Source organism: Acanthochromis polyacanthus, chromosome 9 (genome assembly GCF_021347895.1).
Source record: "Acanthochromis polyacanthus isolate Apoly-LR-REF ecotype Palm Island chromosome 9, KAUST_Apoly_ChrSc, whole genome shotgun sequence".
In the NCBI taxonomy this organism is placed as follows: Eukaryota; Metazoa; Chordata; class Actinopteri; family Pomacentridae; genus Acanthochromis; species Acanthochromis polyacanthus.
The window spans coordinates 23,132,105-23,156,629 of record NC_067121.1 but is presented as its reverse complement, the minus strand read 5'-3'; the positions used below and the strand labels follow the sequence as shown (position 1 = coordinate 23,156,629).

The 24,525-nt window shown below is 40.6% G+C and overlaps 2 protein-coding genes across 6 annotated transcripts in view; one reads left to right on the top strand and one right to left on the bottom strand.

Annotated features, from left to right (window-relative positions):
• Positions 1-24,525, top strand: part of LOC110964245 (phosphatase and actin regulator 1-like) — a 59,244-nt gene that overhangs the window by 4,974 nt on the left and 29,745 nt on the right. Inside the window, exon 1 of one of the 4 annotated variants that reach the window (XM_051952908.1) lies at positions 23,324-23,970. The exons of 2 other annotated variants lie outside the window; for them this stretch is intronic. In XM_051952908.1, the coding sequence (XP_051808868.1) occupies positions 23,691-23,970 (280 nt within the window). In that variant the 5' untranslated portion in view covers positions 23,324-23,690. Of the gene's footprint in view, positions 1-23,323; positions 23,971-24,525 lie in introns of those variants that run through there. One more of the 4 variants, XM_022212925.2, reaches the window with a different exon arrangement.
• LOC127535316 (zinc finger protein 569-like) lies at positions 3,889-11,594 on the bottom strand. Of its 2 annotated transcripts, XM_051952906.1 has the most exons (7): positions 11,207-11,594; positions 10,761-10,960; positions 8,840-8,941; positions 8,661-8,756; positions 7,613-7,723; positions 7,252-7,375; positions 3,889-7,131 (listed from the first exon to the last, which is right to left on the bottom strand). In XM_051952906.1, the coding sequence occupies exons 1-7, from the start codon at positions 11,583-11,585 to the stop codon at positions 5,444-5,446; spliced, it is 2,700 nt and encodes an 899-aa protein (XP_051808866.1). In that variant the 5' UTR covers positions 11,586-11,594; the 3' UTR covers positions 3,889-5,443. The 2 variants fall into 2 exon arrangements, with proteins under 2 accessions (XP_051808866.1, XP_051808867.1); XM_051952907.1 differs by having other exon boundaries at positions 3,889-7,375.

The following is a 24,525-nucleotide window of genomic DNA, read 5'->3' as shown; positions in this document are numbered from 1 at the left end:
AGACTAACCACACTGCCTCTGAGAGAAAAAGGAAAACAAGCGAGCATCCATCTTCCCTACTTGGTTGCAAATAGGCCTTCATGTGCTGAAGCATCCCAGGTCTGAATAAAACATGAGTGGGAAAATCAGGGCAAAAAATAGCAATGCTATATCCAGAACTCTTACTGGATGCTCCTGCTGCATAAAAGTTCAATCAGCCATCGGTGTCACCTGACCAGACCACCTGCCAATGTCGGGAGCACGACGGTTAAAAGGGAAAAAAAAGGCAAGCAGGTGTCTTCTATGAGAGCCTTCAGGAAGCTGCATCTCTTTCCTGCAATCTCTGCTTTCTTTTCATCTCTCTCCCTCTCTCAGTCGCACTTGGAAGTGTGGGAAAGGCTTCTGGCTGCGATGTGCTTTCCACACGCCAGCTGAGAAATAACGCCTTTCTCAAAAGCCTGACAAGCTGAAGAAATCTGCATGACGATGTGCTTATGGGTCATATTTATAGTAAGTATGGATGCACGCTGGGCAAGAGAGGAGTGAAGATTCCGCTGCAATATGAAAAGGCAACACGGCCAAGGCACCAATTATACTGGAGGGGAGAACTCTGCCTGAATCACTGCTGCTCTCTAAGGCTGCTTTTACAAAATTTAAAGAAACATGCATTCTGTCGGACTCTGAGAAATAAAACAAAGCAGGCTGCACACAGTATCCAGTCTGCTGCCTGAGGGATGAGTGAATGGTATCTATAATGGCAATTAAATGTATATTCTCAGCAGATAATGGCAGGGCGCTCGGGAGGCATACACTGTCATCCATTAAGTGGAGGTGATGAATGTGTAAAGGCAGTCATTTGTTGCAGGTGTCACTAGCGCCGTTCCCATGGTGCACCAGCTCTTTAGGACCTTTCTGCTGAGTAAGTGTCTTCACAGAGTCTGAATCCCCTCAACACTGCTGCAAACCTGGGACTCAGTTCAATCAAAGCTGCATTGCACCACTCAGCACTCCTTCAGGATTGTATCCTATTTCCAAAGATAAATCCAAGCTTCATTCCACCCTCACATTCCGAACCCAGGTTATTATTTCTATTATTTGACTGAAAGGAGAAATAAAACCCTTTACAGTAATAGATTATTGTGTCTTATTATGCCGTATTTGATTAACCGCACCACAGACGAGAGGTGTAGTGTTTTGTCTACAAAAAACAATATGTTAAATAATGCGTGCACTTTTCAGACAGTTATGTAAGCCTGTGTAAAGATCGTCTAATAGCCCGCAGGATAAACTGGGATCTGAGGAAGCAGAATAATTCTGTGAAGTTAAGTGATTAAACTAAGGATGCACTTTGCTCCCATCCTTTCTGCAAAATATAGATCCAGTGGAGAATTGATTTTTTATCACATCACATTATTAAAGCATTATCAGAGCTAAAATGTACCTATGGCTACTCAAAATGAATGAAATATACTGTAGCTCTTAGAAGATATAGTGACATCTGCAGATGTACACTACTGTTCAAAAGTTTGGGGCCACTTAAAATGTCTTTATTTTTGAAAGAAAAGCATTTTTGTTTCAATGAAGATAATATTAAATTAATTGGAAATATAGTCTAGACATTGTTAATGTGGTAAATGATTATTCTAGCTGGAAACGGCTGATTTTTAATGGAATATCTCCATAGGGGTACAGAGGAACATTTCCAGGGACCATCACTCCTGTGTTCTAATGCTACATTGTGTTAGCTAGTGGTGTTGAAAGGCTAACTGATAATTAGAAAAGCCTTGTGCAGTTATGTTAGCACATAAATAAAAGTGTGTTTTCATGGAAAACATGAAATTGCCTGGGTGAAAACTTTTAAACTGTAGTGTACATTCCTAAAGGTGACAATCAGGCTACAATAGATACATTCAGATAAACTTGTGCCATAAGTCTGTAAAAAAAATTAAAAATAAAAAAGCTACCAGCTCCTCCTCTCCTTACAGATCCAAATCAGACAAAACCATGAATAAATAAATCCTTGTCCTGGAAAATATATATAGCTCTGGAGTACCCTCAAATCCCACAGCTATACTTTTTTTTTGTCATATCAGATGCCTTTTCAAATTTTTCATGACTTTGCAATTACTGCTTTCCTAAAAAACAATGTATTCAGGTCCCCAGTCAAAAGAACTAATTCTGTCTATGCATACTCCTCCTCCTTAAATCAGATGATGCTCAAAGTCACAAACACAAAACAGAAGCTCATGATGAAATGTTTTATGAATATCAAATTAAATGTTTATATTCTGTTATGGAAGATGGGACTAAAATAGCTCGTCATGCAGTCAGAGCATGATCAGGACATGGTGTGAGCGTGGGGAAAATCACAAATGTAGAGGCTGCAGAGAGAGGAGGAAGGATGAATGTGAGCACAGGATTTGAAGATGTGTTTGGCTATTATAAAAAGTGTATATCTTGTTGATATGGTTTAGTATAACATCAGTATTGGTTTTTGAGGCTGCAGTGCCAAGCCGATCAAGACAGGCCAGATATGGTGTTGCTAAAATTTACAACTTAAATTTACTTTAATTTTCTTAAAATGAAAATATACTAAAATACAAAGAATGATAATTAATCTTTTAGAACAGAGTGTGGATTGTACTTGGGGTAAAAGCGTTTTCATTTCAAGTGAAACATCTGTCTTTGTTTTACACAAAATGCTAATTAACTTCATTTTTCCTAAATTATAAACAATGTTTAGAGAAGAAATAAGTTCATATTTTTGTAAAGAAGGCTGTTTCTTATAGTTTATTCTTGTTTGTAGTCCTTGGATGCTAAATATGTTGGTAGGATGAGGGTTGAAGCAGTGCATTAGTTTTTGCTGCAGTTGTCTTTTATCTATTTGTATCTATTAAAACGCAGCTACTGTACAATCACACACAAATATTCTGCACATTTAGCATCACATTTATGTTTTGTTTCGAAACACGACAGTTAAATCAATGAATTTTATGTAAGAACACTCTACTAGATTTGACCACTAGGTGTATTTTCATGGAAAATTACTCGTTAATGTTTCTTAAATACTAAAATGCAAGAGTTTCTTGTCCATACTCAAGCAGTTTGGGATCAGAGACCAACTGGGATCACATCAGGCGTTTGAATTTTAAAGCTATTCTGTATTGACTAGTCTAACATTGTAACTGTGGGGAACTAGAAACACCTGAAATTCTGAAAATACAGCAGCAGTCACAGGTCAACGGTACCTTTTGATGTGATGGGTTATATAATACTGAACTACTTGCACCTGAAACCTAAAGATAATAGTCTTAACTTCAGCAGAACCAGAGGAGGCCAGGAGGGTCCTAAGCGCTTTAGTTGAGAGTCCCTCAGTGTGGTGCTCATAGAAAAAGCAGGACAGATGGAAATTTCAGTCTGAGAAAAAATCTCTTCAGACAGATACAGCCAGAACATCCCAGAGGAGTTGCAGTCTGCCGACCAGCAAGTGTCGCAGAGCTCGCTGCAGATTGCTTTCATTTTCTGGAATTTCCTGTTTCGATTTCCACTCGCCTGTTGTCAAGTAGTTTGATTTTGTGAAAATACAACAAAACCTTATTACCCCAAGAATCGCTTATGTAACACTCATCCTGTTCAGTCTTGAATTTTCAGAGAAACTGCTACATATATAGTCCTCTTTCCATCACTTCATCGCACATTAAACCCAATGAACACCTACTGTGCAGTTGTTGCAGAGATGTTGAGTCGCCTCCAAAAATAAGTAGCAATCAGTCACCGTCTGCCACCTTACCAGCAACACTATGTCTTAATTAAGTGAAAGTCAAAGTTGAAAAGCAGATAAAATGGAAAATCTGGGTATTGTGTGCTATGCAGAGACCGGAAATTAGACACAGACGAAAAACATCTATATACAGACAACAGATGTAATCAAAGATTTAACATTCATGCCACACAGTTACATCTTTATCCTCTGAAACGTAAAGAAGATTACAGTCATACACAGCAATTTTTATTACCAAAATTGTCTATGGTCAAAGAGTCATTTGAAGTATGCTCTTACATGATCGCGTGGAAGGTGTTGCGTTGACACTGAAAATGAACCAAATGACAGATAATGTATAGAGAACACAGTTTTGTCAGTCCCTGGAGCACCACTGCTCCCTGGTGGAGCTGCTGCATATGATTACATGTTTATGCACACAGTGAGGTAGCAAAGATGCCATGGAAAATCAGTTGATTAATGATTAGAAAAAAATAACCACCAACCACCTCAAAAACTGATTTTCTTGACATTCATGTCATTGTAAACTGACAATACAAGAGAACCTGATTTGTGAAAGTTGTACATTTTAGCAAAATTTCAGCAACTGATTTATTGCTTTAAGGCGAAAGAATCATCTACTGCAAAGCATTTGATGAAAAAAAAGTGTTTATGCATGTCAACGCAAACACTGCTAAAGTTTCAACAGAAATATTGAACTTGACCGTTTATGGAGACTATTTCAACAACTGTCCTTCATCAAATGATTTTCAATACATCCCTCTCTAGCTGTTATCCTTATATACCTATGACCACTAGTATTATCCGTATCACTTAATTTGGCTATGATTTTCCTGAAAAATCTGTTACTAAAGTATCATACAATGTTGGAAAAGCTTGTTACAATTTCTCAAAGGTAGCATCTACAGATACGGACCCGTAGCCTGTGGCCTACGGATAGGGCACTTTCCATTTGCCGACAGATACGGACCCGTATGCGAGTCTCGCGAGTCAAGAAGCTGCTAACCACTGCAAACTGTTGAAAGGTAAGCAAAGGTTAGGGTTAGGGTTAGGGTCCGTACCTGTAGTACCGATGCTACGGGTCCGTACCTCTAGCGTCTACCGGGAGACACGTGACCAGATCTCGCATATCTGATTGGCAAATGGAAAGTGCCGTATCCGTAGGCCACAAGCTACGGGTACGGGTCCGTACCTCTAGCAACAACCTTTCTCAAAAAGCCCTGACTGAAGTCTTTAAGGGGAATGTTTTGTTTGACTAACAGTAACAAAGAACAACAGATTTACATTCGTGACACAATGTTTTAGAGCAGTAAATAAACACATAAAATCCACATTTATAAATCTGTCTGCAGTCACACAATGTTTTGCATTTTTGCTTGAAAAATGTACCTCAGCATGTAACCTGTTATTCTGTACAGATGTTGTAGCATTAAATAACGCTGTATACAACTTTAAGTTTCTTAAAGCGTTTGATATAATCTTGTAAAGATCTGAGTATTTAAGCAAGGACTCATGCTGTGGTGCACAGCAACTTGTATTCTCAGTGAATGAAAATCATCCACCTTGTCAGACAGTGTTGGACTGTGTTTACAAATCTGTCGCTACACTATAAAAATTGTCATACACACACAGCATGGAGACATTGTTGCTATTGAGGCTTTTTCGCACTTTTAATGCGGCAATTTAAAAACATGCCTTTTCTCTGTGCACTCTGAGTGAATATTTTTTTATGAAGGTTTTCCCACATCTCGGACACCTCAGTGGCCGTTCGCCTGTATGAACCATCTTGTGCCTCTTCAGCTCACCGTTCAACCTGAACGCTTTGCTGCAAACGTCACATTTAAACGGCCTCAACCTCATGTGCTTGACTTGTCGGTGAGCCACCAAATGGTTTCCTCTCTTGTAGGAAGCACCGCAGTCGTCACACTTGAACGGCCTTTCCTCTGTATGCTGAACCATGTGAAGCTTGAGCTGCGCTGCAGTCGGCCAGCCTTTCCCACAGGTGTCGCACAGGTACGGCTCCTGCCCCATGTGTCTTAACAGATGCCATTTGAGGTATGTTTTCTGATTGTATTTCTTCCCGCACAACTGGCATGGGTACCCGCCCGTGTGCCTCACCATATGTGCTTTCAAGAATCTTGCTTCACCGAACTGTTTCCCGCAGTAGGAACAAACAGTGGGCTGCCGCTTTTTGTGCTTCCTCTGGTGCAGAGTCAGACAACGCAGAGATTTGAAGCTCTTCCCACACGTTTCACAAACGCGTGGTGTTGCAGTGTGAACCTTTTCATGATCATTCAGTTGTCCTGGACTTTCAAAACATTTCTTACAGGCAGCACACTGGTACTGCTTTTTGTTCTGCCGATGTCGAACCAATTCGCACAACCTCACAAAAGTTCTCTTGCACAGAGGACACGGGTATGGGCCCCTGACTTTATGCGACTTGGAATAGTGGCTCTTCATGAGAGCAATACTTGACAAGTTTTTTTCACACATGGTGCACTTGATGATGCGAGATGTATTCAGGGAGCCGTTTGCAGAGTTTTGAGGTGCTACAGTCTCACTTTCCACCGTTTCAAAACTTGTGGCGGCTGATTGGAAATTACAAGCATTGATAATGAAATGGTTCGAATCTGCAGTTACAGCTACGGCCGTTTGGATCTGAGCTGTAGCCTTCAAAAGAGCTGAATTCTTCCGATTCTTTTTGTGTGTGCCGCTTGAAGAATTCTCCTGTGCGTACTCCTTCTCTACATGTGGATGCTGGTTGCTGCATTCACCTTCTTCGTGTGTCTCCCAGTCTTCATAGCTGTCAAAGTCTTTCCCACAATGCAAACAAACGTAAGGGTTCTGGTCAGTGTGGCATCTCATGTGACTCGTCAAGTCAGCAGAACAAGTGAACGTCTCCCTACAAATCGAGCATGTTTTCATGCGGCTGCTTCTCTTACACGAGTCAGAAGATATCAGTTCCTGGGGTGCGACATTTAGAGGCTCATTTTCACTAGAGAAAGGCTCTTTGGTTTTTGCGGATGTCCTATTGTGCGTCTTTAAATGCTGAAACCATTTTTTGTCCATGTCTTCATCGTCATTCGAATCACTTTCATCAAAAGGTTGAAGTATTACTTCAACAGAGGCTCCTTGGTGGTCACTCAGATCATCAGTGAGCTGCTGCCCATTTCTCTCTTCAATCATCGCCACTTTGGAACCTATTTCCTTGAAGTTCTCTTCTCTGTCCTGTTCATACGCACTTCCAAGTGAGTTCTCTCTGTGCCTGTCGGATTCAGATTTGACAGCTGTGGCTCCTTCATCATTGTCCATCTTTGCTAGGTGATAAGACAGGCTGGCAAGGATGCAGTCATCACCAGCGGAAGGCAGAGCTACGAACAATGACACATCGACCCCCCCAAAAAAACAAAATATTTTTCAATGTCAGAAAACTGATGGATGAAACGGTATGAATGACTGTGGAATTAAGTGAAAGTCACTCAAAGACCTACTTTGTGGAACTTCATGCCCATGATTTTTGTGATGCTGAATAAGTGTTGTCAGATGCTCAGGTTGACTCACAAAGTCTACACACTCTTTCAAGACAGGAGGGGAGAGACTGAGCCAAAGGGAAGTCTGGAAATGTGATAAAACAAAATCAGACAGCAGTCACAGTATATTCACATTATTTTTTCATCCTTTGCACTGGAGATGCATAGGGATATTTTACAAAGATTCATGCTATATAGGGAAAGATTACCAATATCAACATTGACTTGCCTCTGGTTTTAGTGCTAACAAGTGGAGCACTTCGCAGGTGTAGCTGTACAACCTATTTGTCATTGCATTATTTAGAGTATGTCAGGTACCCACTTGTTCGAGGGAGGGAACAGGCAGCAGCTTCTGAAGATTAAAGAGGAATTTTCTCATTAGAGCCTGCAGGGCTGAGTCATATTTATCGCCAAACACTGTGGGGAAGATTTTCTACAAAAAGAAGGACAAAAAGGCAAAGAAAAAAAACCTTCATTACATTTCATAAATGACCAAACGGGCTTTGAATGCTACTTCAAATCCAATGGTGGGAAATACCTAAGTAAGCAAAACTGCTCCAGTGCTGTTCTTTCTTTGAGTATTTGCATTTAATGCCTCTTTATACTTGCACTTCACTACATTTCAGATGGAAATATTGTACTTTCTACTCTGCAACATTTATCTGATAGCTTCAGGTACTTTATGCTAATCTGCTGTCCTGCTAGCTCCACCCCCCTCATCTGCACTCTCACCTCAACTGGTCACTGGTTAAAGGGGTCACCAACTGCTTGCTCATAGGGAATCCAAAGGGAACTTTTGTTGGGTTCTCTGTTCTTTGTTTAAAATTCATAAGGTCTATTTATACCTTACTATGTGAAGTGCTATGAGATGACATACATTGTGAATTAGCGATATATAAACAAAACTGCATTGAATTGAATTTAGGATAAAGACTTTACATAATTAAGAATATAAAAAAGCTTTAAAAATACAACATACTTCTGAAGATTTAAACAGTAGCTTCCAATCTCTTAATTGTCAAAGAGCAGAGAAAAAGCCCAACAACTGAAAAGAGATTAGACTATTAGAAATGCATGTTTTCTTCCTCTCCCATTAAACATCAGACAGCCACTTGCCTATTTGTACTTAAATACAATAACTGCATTTTGCTGCTAATACTTCTGTATTTCCATGCAGGACTTTGATTTCTAATGGAGCATTTTTTTATTTATTGGTGAATTGGTATTTTTACTGAATTAAAGGATCTAAGTACTTCTTCCACCACTGTTCAGATCTTTAAGGATACATTTATGTGTATTAACCATAAAGTCAAACTGCACGAAGCAACTTCTCTTTTTGAAATTATATCAACTAGTTCCAATGAACTTACCTGATAAAAGACGTCCCTCTGGTGTTTATCATCCACAAGAGTGTGAACAAGCTTCAGGAAGTTTGTCATCGATGCCTTTACCGCAAACCTAGATGTCTTCAGCACAAAGCACAAAGACACAAAGTAAGGACAAACAGCACGAAGAGTTATGGAGATTTTGTTTTTTAAACTGTGTTTACCTCTTCATCCTGCCTTGTAATGTAAGCGTTTATTCTACTCAGATGAGGCCGGATGTTCTCTGGTGTGGCAAAATCATCACTGCGGCACAACTCTAGCACCACCTGTTGGCACAACAAGAGACCTGATTTAGTGAAGGCATTATTTTCCCAGCTTACCATTAGTGGGAAGAGGAGGCGTGGTCCTGAAAGGTACAACCTATCACTAAATAGTATTATAATGTATAATTCCTACAATAATGGCATATGTCATTTTTGACCTTTTTTGCCGAACTCATCTCTTCATTTATTTATTTGATTAATTAATTAATTAAAAGGATCCCCGTTAGCTGATGCCAATGGCACCGGCTAGTCTTCCTGGGGGCCGAAAAAATGATGCCAGCCACCTCTAGTAAAATGACCTAAATCCTCCGTTGAACAGATCATGTGATCGTAGGCCTAGATCAAGGTTCAATGCAGTGTGGTTCAGTTATTTGTGTTTCCTTAAAAACCTGAGAAAATGACTTATGCCATTATTTGAAGAGGGTGTTGATATGAGAATTGGATTTATCTACAGATTATTAATGTGCATGATGCTTACACTGATCTTATTTGAGGAGGAGTGTAATTCTGCTCTCCCTAATACAAAAGATCCTTTCAATCTTCAGTCAGAAGTTGGCACTGTTCAAGCATCATGAACAAAACAATGTCTGCAACGAAAATTCATTCTATTTTTCCATGCGTTAGCTTGGTGCATAATAATAAAAAAAACAGCCGAGTGCCTAATTTACTCAGACTATGGAACCGTGGTTGCCTTCAATGACTTATTCTAGTGTGTGATTCTTCATAAACTCTGACTTGTAGTGTTAATGATATAGGTTTGCTGTACTTATGCTTTTCACGCATTACGAAGACATGTAGTAAGCGGTGGTGAAAGATTCTTGATCAAGTCCAGAGACTCTATTTTAGAGCTGATCTGAAATTAACCACATTTTGTCTTTTGTCTATGGGTTCTTCCTTCTTTGGTTCTGGCAGAACAAACAAGCAAGCAAATGGGGATAAAATATGTCATCTACTTTATTTAAAAGTTGAAAAATTACAGCCACACTCATTACGAGCACTTTAACATAGCAAAATGTTATTATAATATAGCTGTGAGAACTGGAACTAAAGTCAACTACGTTAACTAATTAATTCACACTGCATACTGTGATTTAGCACATTCCCAGGGAAATAATTTGACCGTTCCTGCACAAACTGTACTGCTGTCTTACTTAAGCGCTGTACTGTATATACTGATGCTACTTTTAGAATATCTTGAATATGCTGCATTTGCTTTTTATTTGTCTTGTAATGCTTATTGTTTATTTGACTTGCATCACATAAATTTAAATACACTACCATATTCATAGCCTTTTAACACCATTAACTAACACAATGCAGCATTAGAACACAGGAGTGATGGTTGCTGGAAATGTTCCTCTGTACTCCTATGTTGATATTTCATTAAAAATCAGCTGTTTCAAGCTAGAATAGTCATTTACCACATTAACAATGTAGAGACTGTGTTTCTGATTAATTTAATGTTATCGTCATTGAAAAAAAAATGCTTTTCTTTCAAAAATCGAGACATTTTAAGCGGCCCCAAACTTTTGAACAGTAGTGTATCTTATATTGCAAATAAATCCGTTTGACTTTGACCTAAATAGACAGTCTAATTAAGAAGAAATCATCACATTTCAGTAACTGACTGAGGGTTATTATGTTACAGGTGAAAACTACATTTAGTAACAACAGAAAATACTTGAGTAAACCATTTCAGAATTAGTACTGAAGTAACTGCGCTCACTTAAACTACACCCCTTCAAACAACCCAGTCTATGAAAAAGAACAAATGTGCAGAAGGATTACAGAATTTTAAAGACATCTTGTATCTTTTTCTTACTTTTGCACGTAGGCCGATAAGTAGCTGGACAGTCTCTGTGTCAGTGAGCAGTTCAGGGACCGTTTCCAGCATTGTGCTAATGAACTCCTCCAGCAGACCATAATGCTCCACAGTTCCCTGCTTCACTATCTGCCACAGAGCTGCAGACAGCAACTGCACAGGAGGGACGAGGAGACGGAGAGAGGAGAGGGGGAGGCAGCCTGAGGGAACACATGTATGGCTCAGTAAATAACACTAGAAGGACATTAAAACGCATATTTACTACATTGTGTCATTATTTGGCACATTCCTTATGTTTACATCTTAAGAGAGGAGAAGGCAAACAGTTCATTCAGTGCTTGTTGCTTGTACATGCGGTTACTGTAAACTCTGGGCTGACAATGGTAATGGAAGGCTAGTTGCAATTGGGTCAACAGATTTGAAAAGAAAAGCAACCTTTAGCTAACCTGATATAGGTTTGTCGGACATTTGAGAGTCATTGAAGCACAACTCAATGCCGTGGATGTCGGCATTAGCCTGTGGTCGGTTCCTCAGGACCCGGTCCATTTCCTCGTAGAACTCGAAAGTTGAAGCATCCGAGCCACTTTTGTTGTTGTGCGCTCTGGCCTTGTTGTATTCTTGTTTTAACAACTTCCATTTATTTCTAATCTGGTGGTCATCTCTTTGGTGGAAGCCTTCTTCGACCATCTTTGAGGCCACGGCCTTAAAAAGATCACCATTATTATGTTTTCGTCCATCTAACCTCTTTAAAATATCCATGTCCTCTAGGGTGGTTATTAAAAACAGGATTTCAGCACGACACCAACGCTTGCTTCGGGCGGCCATCTTGCAAGAATGTACTCGCGCCAGTAAGGTTGCAGAATGTGTACGTCACTACATCATCGCTACGTGAGGAGCGAAGCATGCGCAGAATGACCGGGATGAACTAAAGCGGAACAGAACGTACACAGGAATTAGTTTATTCGGAATTAACATGGGAATAAACCAGATAGGCCACGTTTACATGAGACATTTAATTCCTCTTTAATTCGGAATTAAAGTTAATTTCGCTTTAAAATCTCCCTATGAACACATAATTCCGGATTGAAAAGTTAATTGCGAATAAACTACCTGGTTTATTAGCTGTTAAGATAACTTCTTTGGGACAAACCAAGCAAATATGAGGTAAGGTGTAGCTGAGTGGTTGCTCATTTTGGTGTTATGGGCATAATTTTAGCAGTGAAGATTTTTTTAATATCATTTTAGCCACAGGAAAATGTCTGGCTGGAATGTGGAAGCCACGTCCAACACACTTCTCTTAGGATGTGACTGTACGTACTACGTCGTTACATACAGACGTAGAGTAAAGATGCTTATTTCATAGCATATTCCACTTTAATAGACAGTTTTCTAAATAATGTTCCTGGTATTCAGAGAGCATAAAGGGCACAGGGCTCAGTAGATTAAACTTAGTGACGAGAGAGGGACATTTTATTCTATCTGTGCCTGTTTTTTGTGCTGTTGTCATCAAATTACCAATAGAGGCCACTAGATGGCGGCACTGCAGCAGACATCACATGGAATAAACTGTGCAGCTCTGTAGAGCCTCCTCCAACAGACTGAAACTATTACAGCAGCTGCTTTGTCTTCAAACTAAAAACCCAAAAGATTTCTTTTAATTGAATGTTGAATGTTCCTCTCTGTATTTTTTGTGTTCTTGCATTTTGCATAGTAAACTAATCCAAAGCCTTTAATCACTGCAGGTTTACAACAAAGTGTGGGTGTCACTGTATATGGTCCAGATCTGGAATGAAAATGGTGTTATAAATGTTTACTAGGTTTAAGAATCAGGTTAATTCCTGGGTCGATTCTCTGTGGCACAGACAAGGAAGAATCTGGGCTGCCAATAAAACCACAATGTGAGGGATAGCCTCCTTCAACAGTATTCATTTTTGACAGCTTGGTCAATATTTGTGCAATACTTCTGCCACTGAAATAGGAAATTCTCTTTTAAGATGTATTTTTACATTAAAGTTTTTGCACAAAGTTACTTTTGTAATGTTGAATATAATCTTTTTTTAAATCCATTTTCATCCCCAAATTGTATAAAACTAAATTATATTAAATACAAAACAAAAAGATGCAAATTAATACAAAAAAGAAAGCTTGTTCATGTGGGAGCCATGTAATCCTTCTCATGTATATTTTTGTAAGGTATGTAGGGTAACTTTAGTTAAATATTTTCAGGTCATCTTAAAAAAATAACAATATTTTAGTGTTTTAGTCCTGTATTTAAATTAGTTTAATCTTCTTAATTATGAAAACTGTTGCCTCTTAGCCTTATTATTTATTATCGAGCTATCTTATCTGCTTTCAAATCTTCCACAAATCAAAAATGAATATGCAATCATAGCACAGGCGCTAAACTGGGACCTATAGGGTTAATCTAACATTCCTATCAAATGCCAAAAGAGTGGGAATGTAGCAGTAGAAACTGACCTGTAACATTATTTAGGACTGTCACTTCAAGAATACTCTTTAAAAGTTGATTCTGGCTATTTTCCATTAGAAACAAAATAAACTGTCAAACTAGACGGGAAAAGTATTCCTCTCTTTTTAGAAAATGATAAGATTCAACATCTTCTTTAAGGGTGACATTTTTTGTTGGCAGTTCACACAACATATCACCTACGTAAATCATACCACTGACCACATCTGTAGCTGTCAATTCATCCAGCAGTACAGAAAGCAAATTTAATCTGCACAAGACAGATAAGAGTAGAAGGGGAAAGACAGTCGGGAGTGAAATGTAACAGAGATGAAAAGTGAACAGTCATCTGTTTACAGTTTGCTGGAAGTGTAGTCACAAGCATCTTACCACAATCCCAGACAGTCAGTGACAGAACTGTATGAACATTTCTGTTGGCTTCAGTGACTGAGCTGAATAATATTCACAGTGACTGTTAATGTCAAGAGGGGATGTTGTTGAGGTGCACAGCTATTAAAAAAAAAGAAAACAAGTGGGTACATTTCTTTCTCACATTTCTTTGACATTTGTCTGTCCTTTTCGCTGTGTCACTGTGTGTCTGAGTTCTTTTCCAAATGAATACATCACCGTTTCACAAGTGTTGCAGACTGTGGACTTTACATAACCACGTCACATTACCCTCCTGCCTGTCAGGAAGAAGATGAAGCTCAGTGCTGAAGGTGGAGCCAGGAAGTGCATGAAAGAGGTGTGAGCAATCATTCTCAGATTAAAATTGCATAACTATTATTCACATGTTCCTGCACAAAAATCTTTAAGAAGAAGTGCTCCACTTTTACCATATTATTATCTTTTGCATTGCATCAAGGAAATGTTGCTGCTGTCTTACTATGAGGGATGAAGATGGATAATAATGCAGAGAGAGAATGACAGATGGGAAGAGACAGAGAGATGCACGGAGAACGGGAACAGCAGATTTGTAGTGACAGGCTGCTCGGTCGGAAGTTGTAAGATTGTTTAGCCTCAGACCTGCCATGAAAACCAGTTTGAACCAGAATCCAAAATATTAAATCGCTGGCACGGCAAAACACTCCCTCCAGTAAAACACCACCCATTTTGGAGTTTATTAAAAGATATTCTAATAAGGGTTGTGGAATCCAGACTTGCCTTAGCTGCACATGAGGACGAACGTTTACTGAAGCTTCATGGCAACAACACTGTGAGTCAGCATGTCCATCAGATGTGAGCCAGAGAGGATTGGCATATACTTCTCAGCAGCTTTGGGTGAGCTTACTGCGACAGTAGAAGTTTTTGTGACAGTTTGTGACAAGTGTCAGGTATGTTGTCATCCACATGGAAACATACCTTAGTCCAGGAACAGTACTGGGATTTTACGCTGAATCACGTGGAGTCCAAATTGCCCACAAAAATTCTACGGAAGTGCTTACGTCAAGTGTCATCTCATGTTCACTGAATGTCTAATCGAGTCAGTTGCACTGGGCTGATTTACTTGGTGGAAGATGTGATTTTCTTGCTTTTCAAATTGGTCAACTGGCAATTTTCTATTGAAACATTAGACTTTAAAATTTTAGAAAGGCCAAAAGAGGTTAAAATGCAGAAAATGTGCTCCCCGTTTAGCTCCAAGGCCAACTGAAGCTCTCTGAAAATACAAAAAGATTCTACAAATATGCCACCACAAAAGGGGAATAAAATCATCACCCCACCATCCAGGGGTGCAGAAAGAAGCATCCATGTGTAATATTATTGTTTTTAATAAATCCGACAACAAGCTTATATTAGGTTCAGCGTCACTACACACGTGGACAAAATTGTTGGTACCCCTCAGTTAAAGAAGGAAAAACCCACAATTCTCACTGAAATCACTTGAAACTCACAAAAGTAACAATAAATAAAAATTTATTGAAAATTAAATAATCAAAAACAGCCATTACTTTTGAATTGTTGATTAACATAATTATTTAAAAAAACAAACTAATGAAACAGGCCTGGACAAAAATGATGGTACCTCTATAAAAGATTGAAAACTATTTGACCAGAGTGACATGATTAACTCAGGTGTGTCATTTAATTGACATCACAGGTGTTTCCAAACTCATAATCAGTCAGTCTGACTATTTAAAGGGAGACAAGTAGTCACCCTGCTGTTTGGTGAAAAGGTGTGTACCACACTGAACATGGACAACAGAAAGCGAAGGAGAGAATTGTCCCAGGACATCCGAAAAAAAATTATAGACAAACATCTTAAAGGTAAAGGCTATAAGACCATCTCTAAACAGCTTGAAGTTCCTGTGACAACAGTGGCTCATATTATTCAGAAGTTCAAGACCCACGGGACAGTAGCCAACCTCCCTGGACGTGGCCGCAAGAGGAAAATTGATGACAAATTGAAGAGACGGATCGTTGGAATTGTATCCAAAGAGCCCAGAGCAACCTCCAAAGAAATTAAAGGTGAACTCCAAGGCCAAGGTACATCAGTGTCAGATCGCACCATTCGTCGTTGTTTGAGCCAAAGTGGACTTCATGGGAGACGACGAAGGAGGACACCACTGCTGAAAAAAACTCATAAAAAGCGAGACTGGAATTTGCAAAAATGCATGTTGACAAGCCACAAAGCTTCTGGGAGAATGTCCTTTGGACAGATGAGACCAAACTGGAGCTTTTTGGTAAGGCACATCAACTCTATGTTCATAGACTCAAAAACCAAGCATACGAAGAAAAGAACACTGTCCCTACGGTGAAACATGGAGGAGGCTCAGTAATGTTTTGGGGCTGCTTTGCTGCATCTGGCACAGGGTGTCTTGAAAGTGTGCAAGGTACGATGAAATCTGAAGACTATCAAGGCATTCTGGAGAGAAATGTGCTGCCTAGTGTCAGAAAGCTTGGTCTCAGTCGCAGGTCATGGGTCTTCCAACAGGACAACGATCCAAAACACACAGCCAAAAACACCCAAGAATGGCTGAGAGAAAAGCGTTGGACTATTCTAAAGTGGCCTTCTATGAGCCCAGATCTGAATCCCATTGAACATATGTGGAAGGAGCTGAAACATGCCATTTGGAGAAGACACCCATCAAACCTGAGACAACTGGAGCTGTTTGCTCATGAGGAGTGGGCCAAAATACCTGTTGACAGCTGCAGAACGCTCATTGACAAATACAGAAATCGTTTAATTGCAGTGATTGCCTCAAAAGGTTGTGCAACAAAATATTAAGTTATGGGTACCATCATTTTTGTCCAGCCCTATTTCATTAGTTTGTTTTTTTAAATAATTATGTTAATCAACAATTCAAAAGTGATGGCTGATTTTGATTATTTAATTTTCAATAAATTTTTATTTATTGTTACTTTTGTGAGTTTCAAGTGATTTCAGTGAGAATTGTGGGTTTTTCCTTCTTTAACTGAGGGGTACCAACAATTTTGTCCACGTGTGTATAAATCCAATTTAAAACCGAGATGCATGGCCTATGGTGAACAGCAGAATAAAGAAGCTATTTTAAAAAAATCTATAATCTCACCTGTACGGTTTAAATGTGGCTACAAAGAGGAAGGTTTCTCCTTTCCAGACAACATCAGCTGCGGTCAGCTGATTAAAGCTGAGTGATGTGCACTGACCAGCACAGCCTGACAAAGTGGTTACGTAACTGCATTGCCACATTCGATCAGTCTGTCTCACAGACGACATATGAGCTGTCTCTGAGGATCTGATTCCTCCCAAAATCACTTACTAAGGAACTGAAGCACACAAATCAGAGCTGCACAAAAGTTGAACCTTATTGACAGCCAAGTTCTGATTTAGGTGTATCATAAGATACTTTTTGGTGCAGAATTATGTGAATGTAAACAGAGACAGAAAGATCCTCATTAATAGATGTAGTGGTGCAGCAAGACAGCAGCTCAGGTTTCTCTGGAGTTTCAAGCCTGTTACAGCCTCACGCTCCACGTTTCTCTCACAAGCACACATGTTGCTGCAGTACTGTCTTCCTCGTGTATGACAAATACTTTAATCCTTCATCTGTTAGCCTCTGACTCTCTGTTGCAAACTGTTTTTGTGCATAAAAATAGCTTCTTCTTACCAGTTCCCTTAAGTATAAGGCATCTCAGTGCAAGAAAGTGAAACTTTGCACCAGAGAGAGGCAACTGAGGGCAACTGCTGCATTGCACCGTGGTGGAAATAAATCTGCGTGCCTCCGTCCCTCATTTCAGAGAGAACTTTGATGTCACTGGAATAAGCTGCAGCTCATTGAAGGAACATCAAAGATCCCCACCCCCTCAGTCCACAACCATTCTCTGCTCTGTAGGAAACGTGTTTGGAAATGCCGTGGGGTCCCTTATCTTTTCCATGATTAGTGGCTCATTAACTGCCTATTAATATTATCAATTACACCAGAATATGCGTGCAACTCTGGGGAGCAACCGAGTGGCTATCTGGGGTTTTGATGCAAAGGAAAGAATATTTAATATCTTTATATTTCTTTAGGCTGAGCTCTCTTATTCAAAGTATTGTGCTTGATTACCAGTTATGGTGCCTTTGTTGTGTTTTCTTTGATTTGAATTCTCTGAGCTTGTCTGGTATTCCGGCCAAATTAAATAGATGTTGTAATTTTTTTGCATTTCTCTTTGTTGCCCTTCTGATGTTTTAAACCTGACTTTTGAAAAATGTCATTGTCTCTTCTTCTGCCTTTGTAATTAATGAGTGCAAGGACACGTGAAGGACACACTCTAAGTGGTCTTCAATATGTTATTCATGTACAAAGGTTGAATCAGCTGATTTACATGTGTTTGTTCTAACCTGCCATTGTGTCATACAGTCACTCTGAACAGCTTCAGCATGGCTTTTTACACTATCTCGTTTAATTAAGTGTCTTAAGAGCCTAATGGGGCTATCACTGACCCTGTTCTAGTTCTTAAGCAGAAATTATCTCCGGCGCCTGGTTATCTGCGCATGCTTTGAGGTTTGCTCCTTTTTTGTTTCATCCTCTTCTCTCTGCGCTGTCATGGTTGTGGAATGACCTTCGGAAGGAATTTAGTTTAACCAAATCAGTAACAGCATCAGCAGTACTGTCATGCTTGTTTGGAAGTGGAGACTACACTAATCCCCCCTTTACTTTCTGCATTTACTTGGTTCACAACAGTTTCTGAATTCTTCTCACTCCATTCCTTCTACTCCTCTTACTAAATTGATTTTTTTTTTAACTCAGACTCAGTTTACAAATAAATCTATCAACATTCAGAGGGAAACATTAGCAAAATCTTCTCTTAATAATAATAATAATAATAATGTTGAACAAGGGTTATCATAATGCAGTTTTGTAGAGACTATGCTGAAATGTTGTTGTGACAGAAGCCCTATTGCTTAGTTATTGTTGCTATGTTGTTTTTGCATACAGAAATTGTCTGTCATTTAATGTTACTTGTTGAAAACATGTTTTTATTGGGATTGTGTAGATAGGTGTCAAACGTACAGCTTGCAGGCCAAAACCAGCCAACCAGAGGGTCCAATCCAGTCCGCAGGATGACTTTGCAAAGCGTAAAAAATTACAGAGAAGACATCAACTGCAATTTGTCAACAAGAAAGACACTCAAAGAGTACAGTACTCCACCAAGGCTGCTCAGTCGTATCATTTGCGACGACTGAAATCTTGAAAAAAAATTGTGGCAGAGATCACAGCACCATAGAATGTGCCCTATTAATATACACTCAACAAACATAAATGCAACACTTTTGTTTTTGCTTCCATTTTTTATGAGATGAACTCAAAGATCTAAAACTTTTTCCACATACACAATATCACCATTTCTCTCAAATATTGTTCACAAATCTGTCTAAATCTGTGATAGTGAGCACTTCTCCTTTGCTGAGATAATCCATCCCACCTCACAGGTGTGCCATATCAAGATGCTGATTAGACACCATGATTAGTGCACAGGTGTGTCTTAGACTGCCCACAATAAAAGGCCACTCTGAAAGGTGCAGTTTTATCACACAGTACAATGCCACAGATGTGGCAAGATTTGAGGGAGCGTGCAATTGGCATGCTGACAGCAGGAACGTCAACCAGAGGGGTGCCTGTATAGCTCAACAGGTTAAGCGGGCAAACCATGTAGCCTATAGGGGCTGGTCCCCGACGCAGCGGCCTGGGTTCGATTCCCGCTTGCGCGGCCCCTTGCTGCATGTCTTCCCCCCATTCTTCTCCCTCATTTCCTGTCAATCTCTCCACACTGCACCTATCTAATTAATACTAATACTTTAAAAAAAGAATGTCAACCAGAGCTGTTGCTCGTGTATTGAATGTTCATTTCTCTACCATAAGCCGTCTCCAAAGGCGTTTCAGAGAATTTGGCAGTACATCCAACCAGCCTCACAACTGCAGACCACGTGTAACCACACCAGCCCAGGACCTCCACCCCAGGACCTCCACATCCAGCATGTTCACCTCCAAGATGGTCTGAGACCAGCCACTCAGACTGCTGCTGAAACTATCGGTTTGCATAACCAAAGAATTTGTGCACTAACTGTCAGAAACCGTCTCAGGGGAGCTCATCTGCATGCTCGTCGTCCTCATCGGAGTCTCGACCTGACTCCAGTTCGTCATCCTAACCGACTTGAGTGGGAAAATGCTCACATTGGATGGCGTCTGGCACGTTGGGGAGGTGTTCTCTTCACGAATGAATCCCGGTTTACGCTGTTCAGGGCAGATGGCAGACAGCGTGTGTGGCATCATGTGGGTGAGCAGTTTTCTGATGTTAATGTTGTGGATGGAGTGGTCTATGGTGGCGGTGGGGTTATGGTATGAGCAGGCATCTGTTATGGACGAAGAACACAGGTGCGTTTTATTGATGGCATTTTGAATGCACTGAGATACCGTGTCGAGATCCTCAGGCCCATTGTTGTGCCATACATCCAAGAACATCACCTCATGTTGCAGCAGGATAATGCACGGCCCCATGTTGCAAGGATCTGTACATAATTCTTGGAAGCTGAAAACGTCCCAGTTCTTGCATGGCCAGCATACTCACCGGACATGTCACCCATTGAGCATGTTTGGGATGCTCTGGATTGGCGTATACGACAGTGTGTATCAGTTCCCACCAATACCCAGCAACTTCGCACAGCCATTGAAGAGGAGTGGACACCCCCAATAAAACAAAGCTGCACTTTTCAGAGTGGTCTTTTATTGTGGGCAGTCTAAGACACACCTGTGCACTAATCATGGTGTCTAATCAGCATCTTGATATGGCACACCTGTGAGGTGGGATGGATTATCTCAGCAAAGGAGAAGTGCTCACTGTCACAGATTTAGACAGATTTGTGAACAATATTTGAGAGAAATGGTGATATTGTGTATGTGGAAAAAGTTTAGATCTTTGAGTTCATCTCATAAAAAAATGGGAGCAAAAACGAAAGTGTTGTGTTCATATTTTTGTTGAGTGTAGATGTACGGTAACCACAAACAAAATGACCTTGTGCTGAGCACAGGCGTGTGTTAAGCATGTGTACATTATGTACGGATACCAAATTGCATGACCTAAATATGCAGCGAGCGGCGGGAATTGATGGGACTTGGAAACACCCTCACAATTTAATCAACTGTTCCTTGCATCATTTCCGACGGATAAGTCCAATGGTCGATTTGTAGTAGGATTGCAATCATGTCATTGTCAGCAGGCAGCTGATGTAGTGTTCACCTGTTGTCATAGTTACAGTATGCCATACCACTATCGATGAAACAGAAATCTTTAGCAAATCTGTTGATCCAGATTATAAGCTGCATCACTGCCAAAATACAATCAGGTGGTCCTTGTGTCATTTCTGCTCTTCTCTGAAAATTTTGTCCAAATCTGTTAGTCCATTTTTGAGTAATGTTGCTAACAGACAGACAGACGTATAAATGTACACGATCGTAACATAACTCTGCCGTTCCTTGGCTGAGTAATACATATAACTGCCACTTTATATTTTTCCTTTGCCTTTGCAGATACCTTGTGATCTGTAAGTTGTAATGCACATGTGTAAATGATAAACTGAGGCATAATACTGTTAAAATAACAGTTACTTTTCCTGATAAATTTCAGGTTGTTCATTCATGTCTTGTAAAAAGACAAAATGTACTATTTTGCACTAAAACAAAGGTGAAACTGTGGTGTTGTCGTTATTTATAGATTATTACGCTGTGATTTTACTGGTTTGGCACACTTGAGGTCAAATTGGACTGCATGTGGCCCCTGAACTAAAACTAGACAATTCCCACATACGGAAATCGTGGGAGGGGCTCGGGCCGTCCACCCGTCGGGCCGTCCACCCGTCGGGCCATCTTAAATCTGTGTTCACATCCTATGCATCACCTGGGGGCTAAGCCCCCCTCTCCTTTAAACCGAGTGACGCCTCTGTTACACGCTACCACATGGCGTGAGAGGGTTTTTTTTGTTTGTTTGTTGCTGAAGACAGGGGTTTTTTGGAGGCTTCTGTATGAGAAACCATAAATCCCACCCAGAGAGGTTTTTGTTAGCTGTGAAATGAAATGTGTGTTCACATCCTATGCATCACCTGGGTGCTAAGCCCCCCTCTCCTTTAAACCTAGTGACGCCTCTGTGGCACTCTATCACATCTCCTGAAAGGGTTTTTTTTGTTTGTTTGTTGCTGAAGACAGGGTTTTTTTGGATGCTTCTGTATGAGAAACCATAAATCTCACCATCACAATATATCCATGGCTGAAAAGAAGAGCTTTTTTTTTTTAAGACTAAATGAAGTGTGTAGGTGAAATTATTTATGGAAAAGCATAAATCCCAGCATCACAATATATATATACATTCCTGAAAAGACGAGATTTGGGTGTTTTTAAAACTAAAATGAAGTGTGTAGGTGAAATTCTGACGAAGCACGTCATAAAACATGACTTAGAGAAAAAATGGAAGATCTGCAGGAAAAAAAATCGCAACCGGGATTTGAACCCCGGGCGCTCACACCAAAGCCGAGCGTCCACTCCATTCACCTATCAGTGACTGATACTGGCAAGCGTATCTTGCCCCATTTGAAGTGTTAGTTTTACTTCCTGGTTCTCAGCACGGCGCGATGTGGCGTTATGGCGGTAATTACGGAATAACCGTTAATCCCAGCTGAAAAGTGAGATGACCGTGAGCGAGAAAAAGCCTGTGGCTAACCAGAAATGTAATTATTTTCCAGATATTGTGAGAAATGACCGAGCGGCGGCGATTTGAAAAACACTCTCCCTCCATGAGCCAGATGATTCAGTTTGCATGGGCGCCTATGGAGAGAACGGTGCGACTTTGCTGTAAACTGCTGCCTGTCATTTCACTTCAGAAAGAGCTACGTCTTCAAACTTGGATTCATTTGAATCCCAGGAAAATTGTCTACAATCTGACCGAATTTCATTTCCCTAACATTTATGGTTTGGTCGTGAGAGCGATTCAATCGTGAAAGTTTTAGGCGGATTTTGCATCTCTGCTCCACTCTCCCAAGTCACGTGACACACTCTAGAGAGAGCAGATTTTGAGAATTTTCACTTTTTTGAGGACTCACTGAGCAAAACCTGTAAATGTCAGCATGACATAAAATACATCCCTGCGTAGACAAGAGAAATCACTACGTTTTGATGGTTAAATGACGTTTCTAGGTGAAAGTATGGCGAAGCAGTGGCGTTGTGAAAACAGGTGAGTCTTCACTCTGAGTGATTCAGTAATCCCATTCATGTGTATGTGTAAAATTAATGCAGTTTTTTGCTCATAACTCTGTCAAATATGAATGAATGTCTTAGAAAATAGATAGCCATCGATTCCCCATAAAACCACATACGCTGATATATAATTTGTGTGTGATTTCTCAAAGCCCTGGGAGGAGTAGCGAGCCAAAGTTTTAGGCGGAAGAAGAAGAATAATAATAATAATAATAATAAGAAGCCCCACGGGAGAGCAATAGGGCCTCTGGCATTTCATGCCCGAGCCCCTAATGAGCTTGACACCCCTGGCATAGACGGTGGAGCAACTTTTCCTCGGTGCGCATTGGCCTATTAGAAGAGCGCACCGTGCAGCCAATCAGAGGCGCACACTGCTCAGCTTCACTAATCGTGGATTAGCCACAACCGACTGCAGTCTACGGCTCTGGGAGGGAGAGCTATTCACTGCCATTCACTACTCACCCTCGATTTTATTATTAGCTCACTTGGATCTGGCAGCAGGGATTTTTTCCTCTCTCTCGGCAGCAGCAGAAGCAGCGACTTTTGCATTGCGCAACGTGGTGGGCTATAAACATCGGGATCTCAGGTAAAGGTGTGGGAATACAGAATAAAAGAAAATCGACCCTCGATAGAAGCTGGGTCGGGTAGGACTTCAGTTGATGGCCCTCGTAATTTAAAAGCCACACCGTAGTAACCACAGCGCCGCTCGGAAGCCTCCGTTTTTTTTTTTTCCCTCACCTCCCCTCAGCGTCCAAAATGTTCAGGACGGCCAATTACCCGAGCGTGGATCCGGCGCCCACCATCATGCACGGGGCTTGGCTGACCACGGGGTGCCGAGAAAACACGCCCGTGGCCGTGGAGAAACCCAAGAAGAAGGCGTTCAGCCTGGTCAAAATCATGTCTCTGAGCAACAAGAAGGGCCACGGCCAGCATCCGCACCACAACAACAACATGCCTTTCACGATCCACTGTCACATCGGCAAAGAGATAAAGCACATTTGCAGCAATTGCAGCCGCGGGAACGACACGCTGGACGGTGAGTGAAAAGCCTAAAGCTGCTGTGGTTTCGCCCATAGTGTCTTTGCAGCATTCAGGATCCTTATTAAATGCGACTTCCTTTGACAATAAGCGCGTATCTGTCCACTCTCCACGAGTGATGGTCTGTGTTTGCATTTTTAGTGGGTCGATGTGAATGTTTTAGTGTTAAAATGACACCGCCAGAACATGGAGTGATTCACTGTTGCTGTTGTGGAAACTGCCTGTGACTGGATCAGAACTTCTCCCAGGGCTGGGCTGTGGCTTCACTGTTGGTTTGCATCCATCCTAAATGTGCTGATGAATTCCTTCTTCATCTGGATGTGTTTTTATTGACCTACTTAGCTCACAGATGAAGCTGTGCCGGCTGTTTTTTCTTTGCTTTTTCTTTCTTTTTTCTTTTCTTTTTTTTTTTTTTTTTGCACAAAGCCATTTCCAGTTCAGTGTCATTACATCATCACTCAGCCATCTTGGTATGCAAACAAGTGTTTTTAATTAAAACCAGCCACTTGAAGCTGCTGGCATTACAGTGGTGGGGAATGTGTGCAATGTGGTG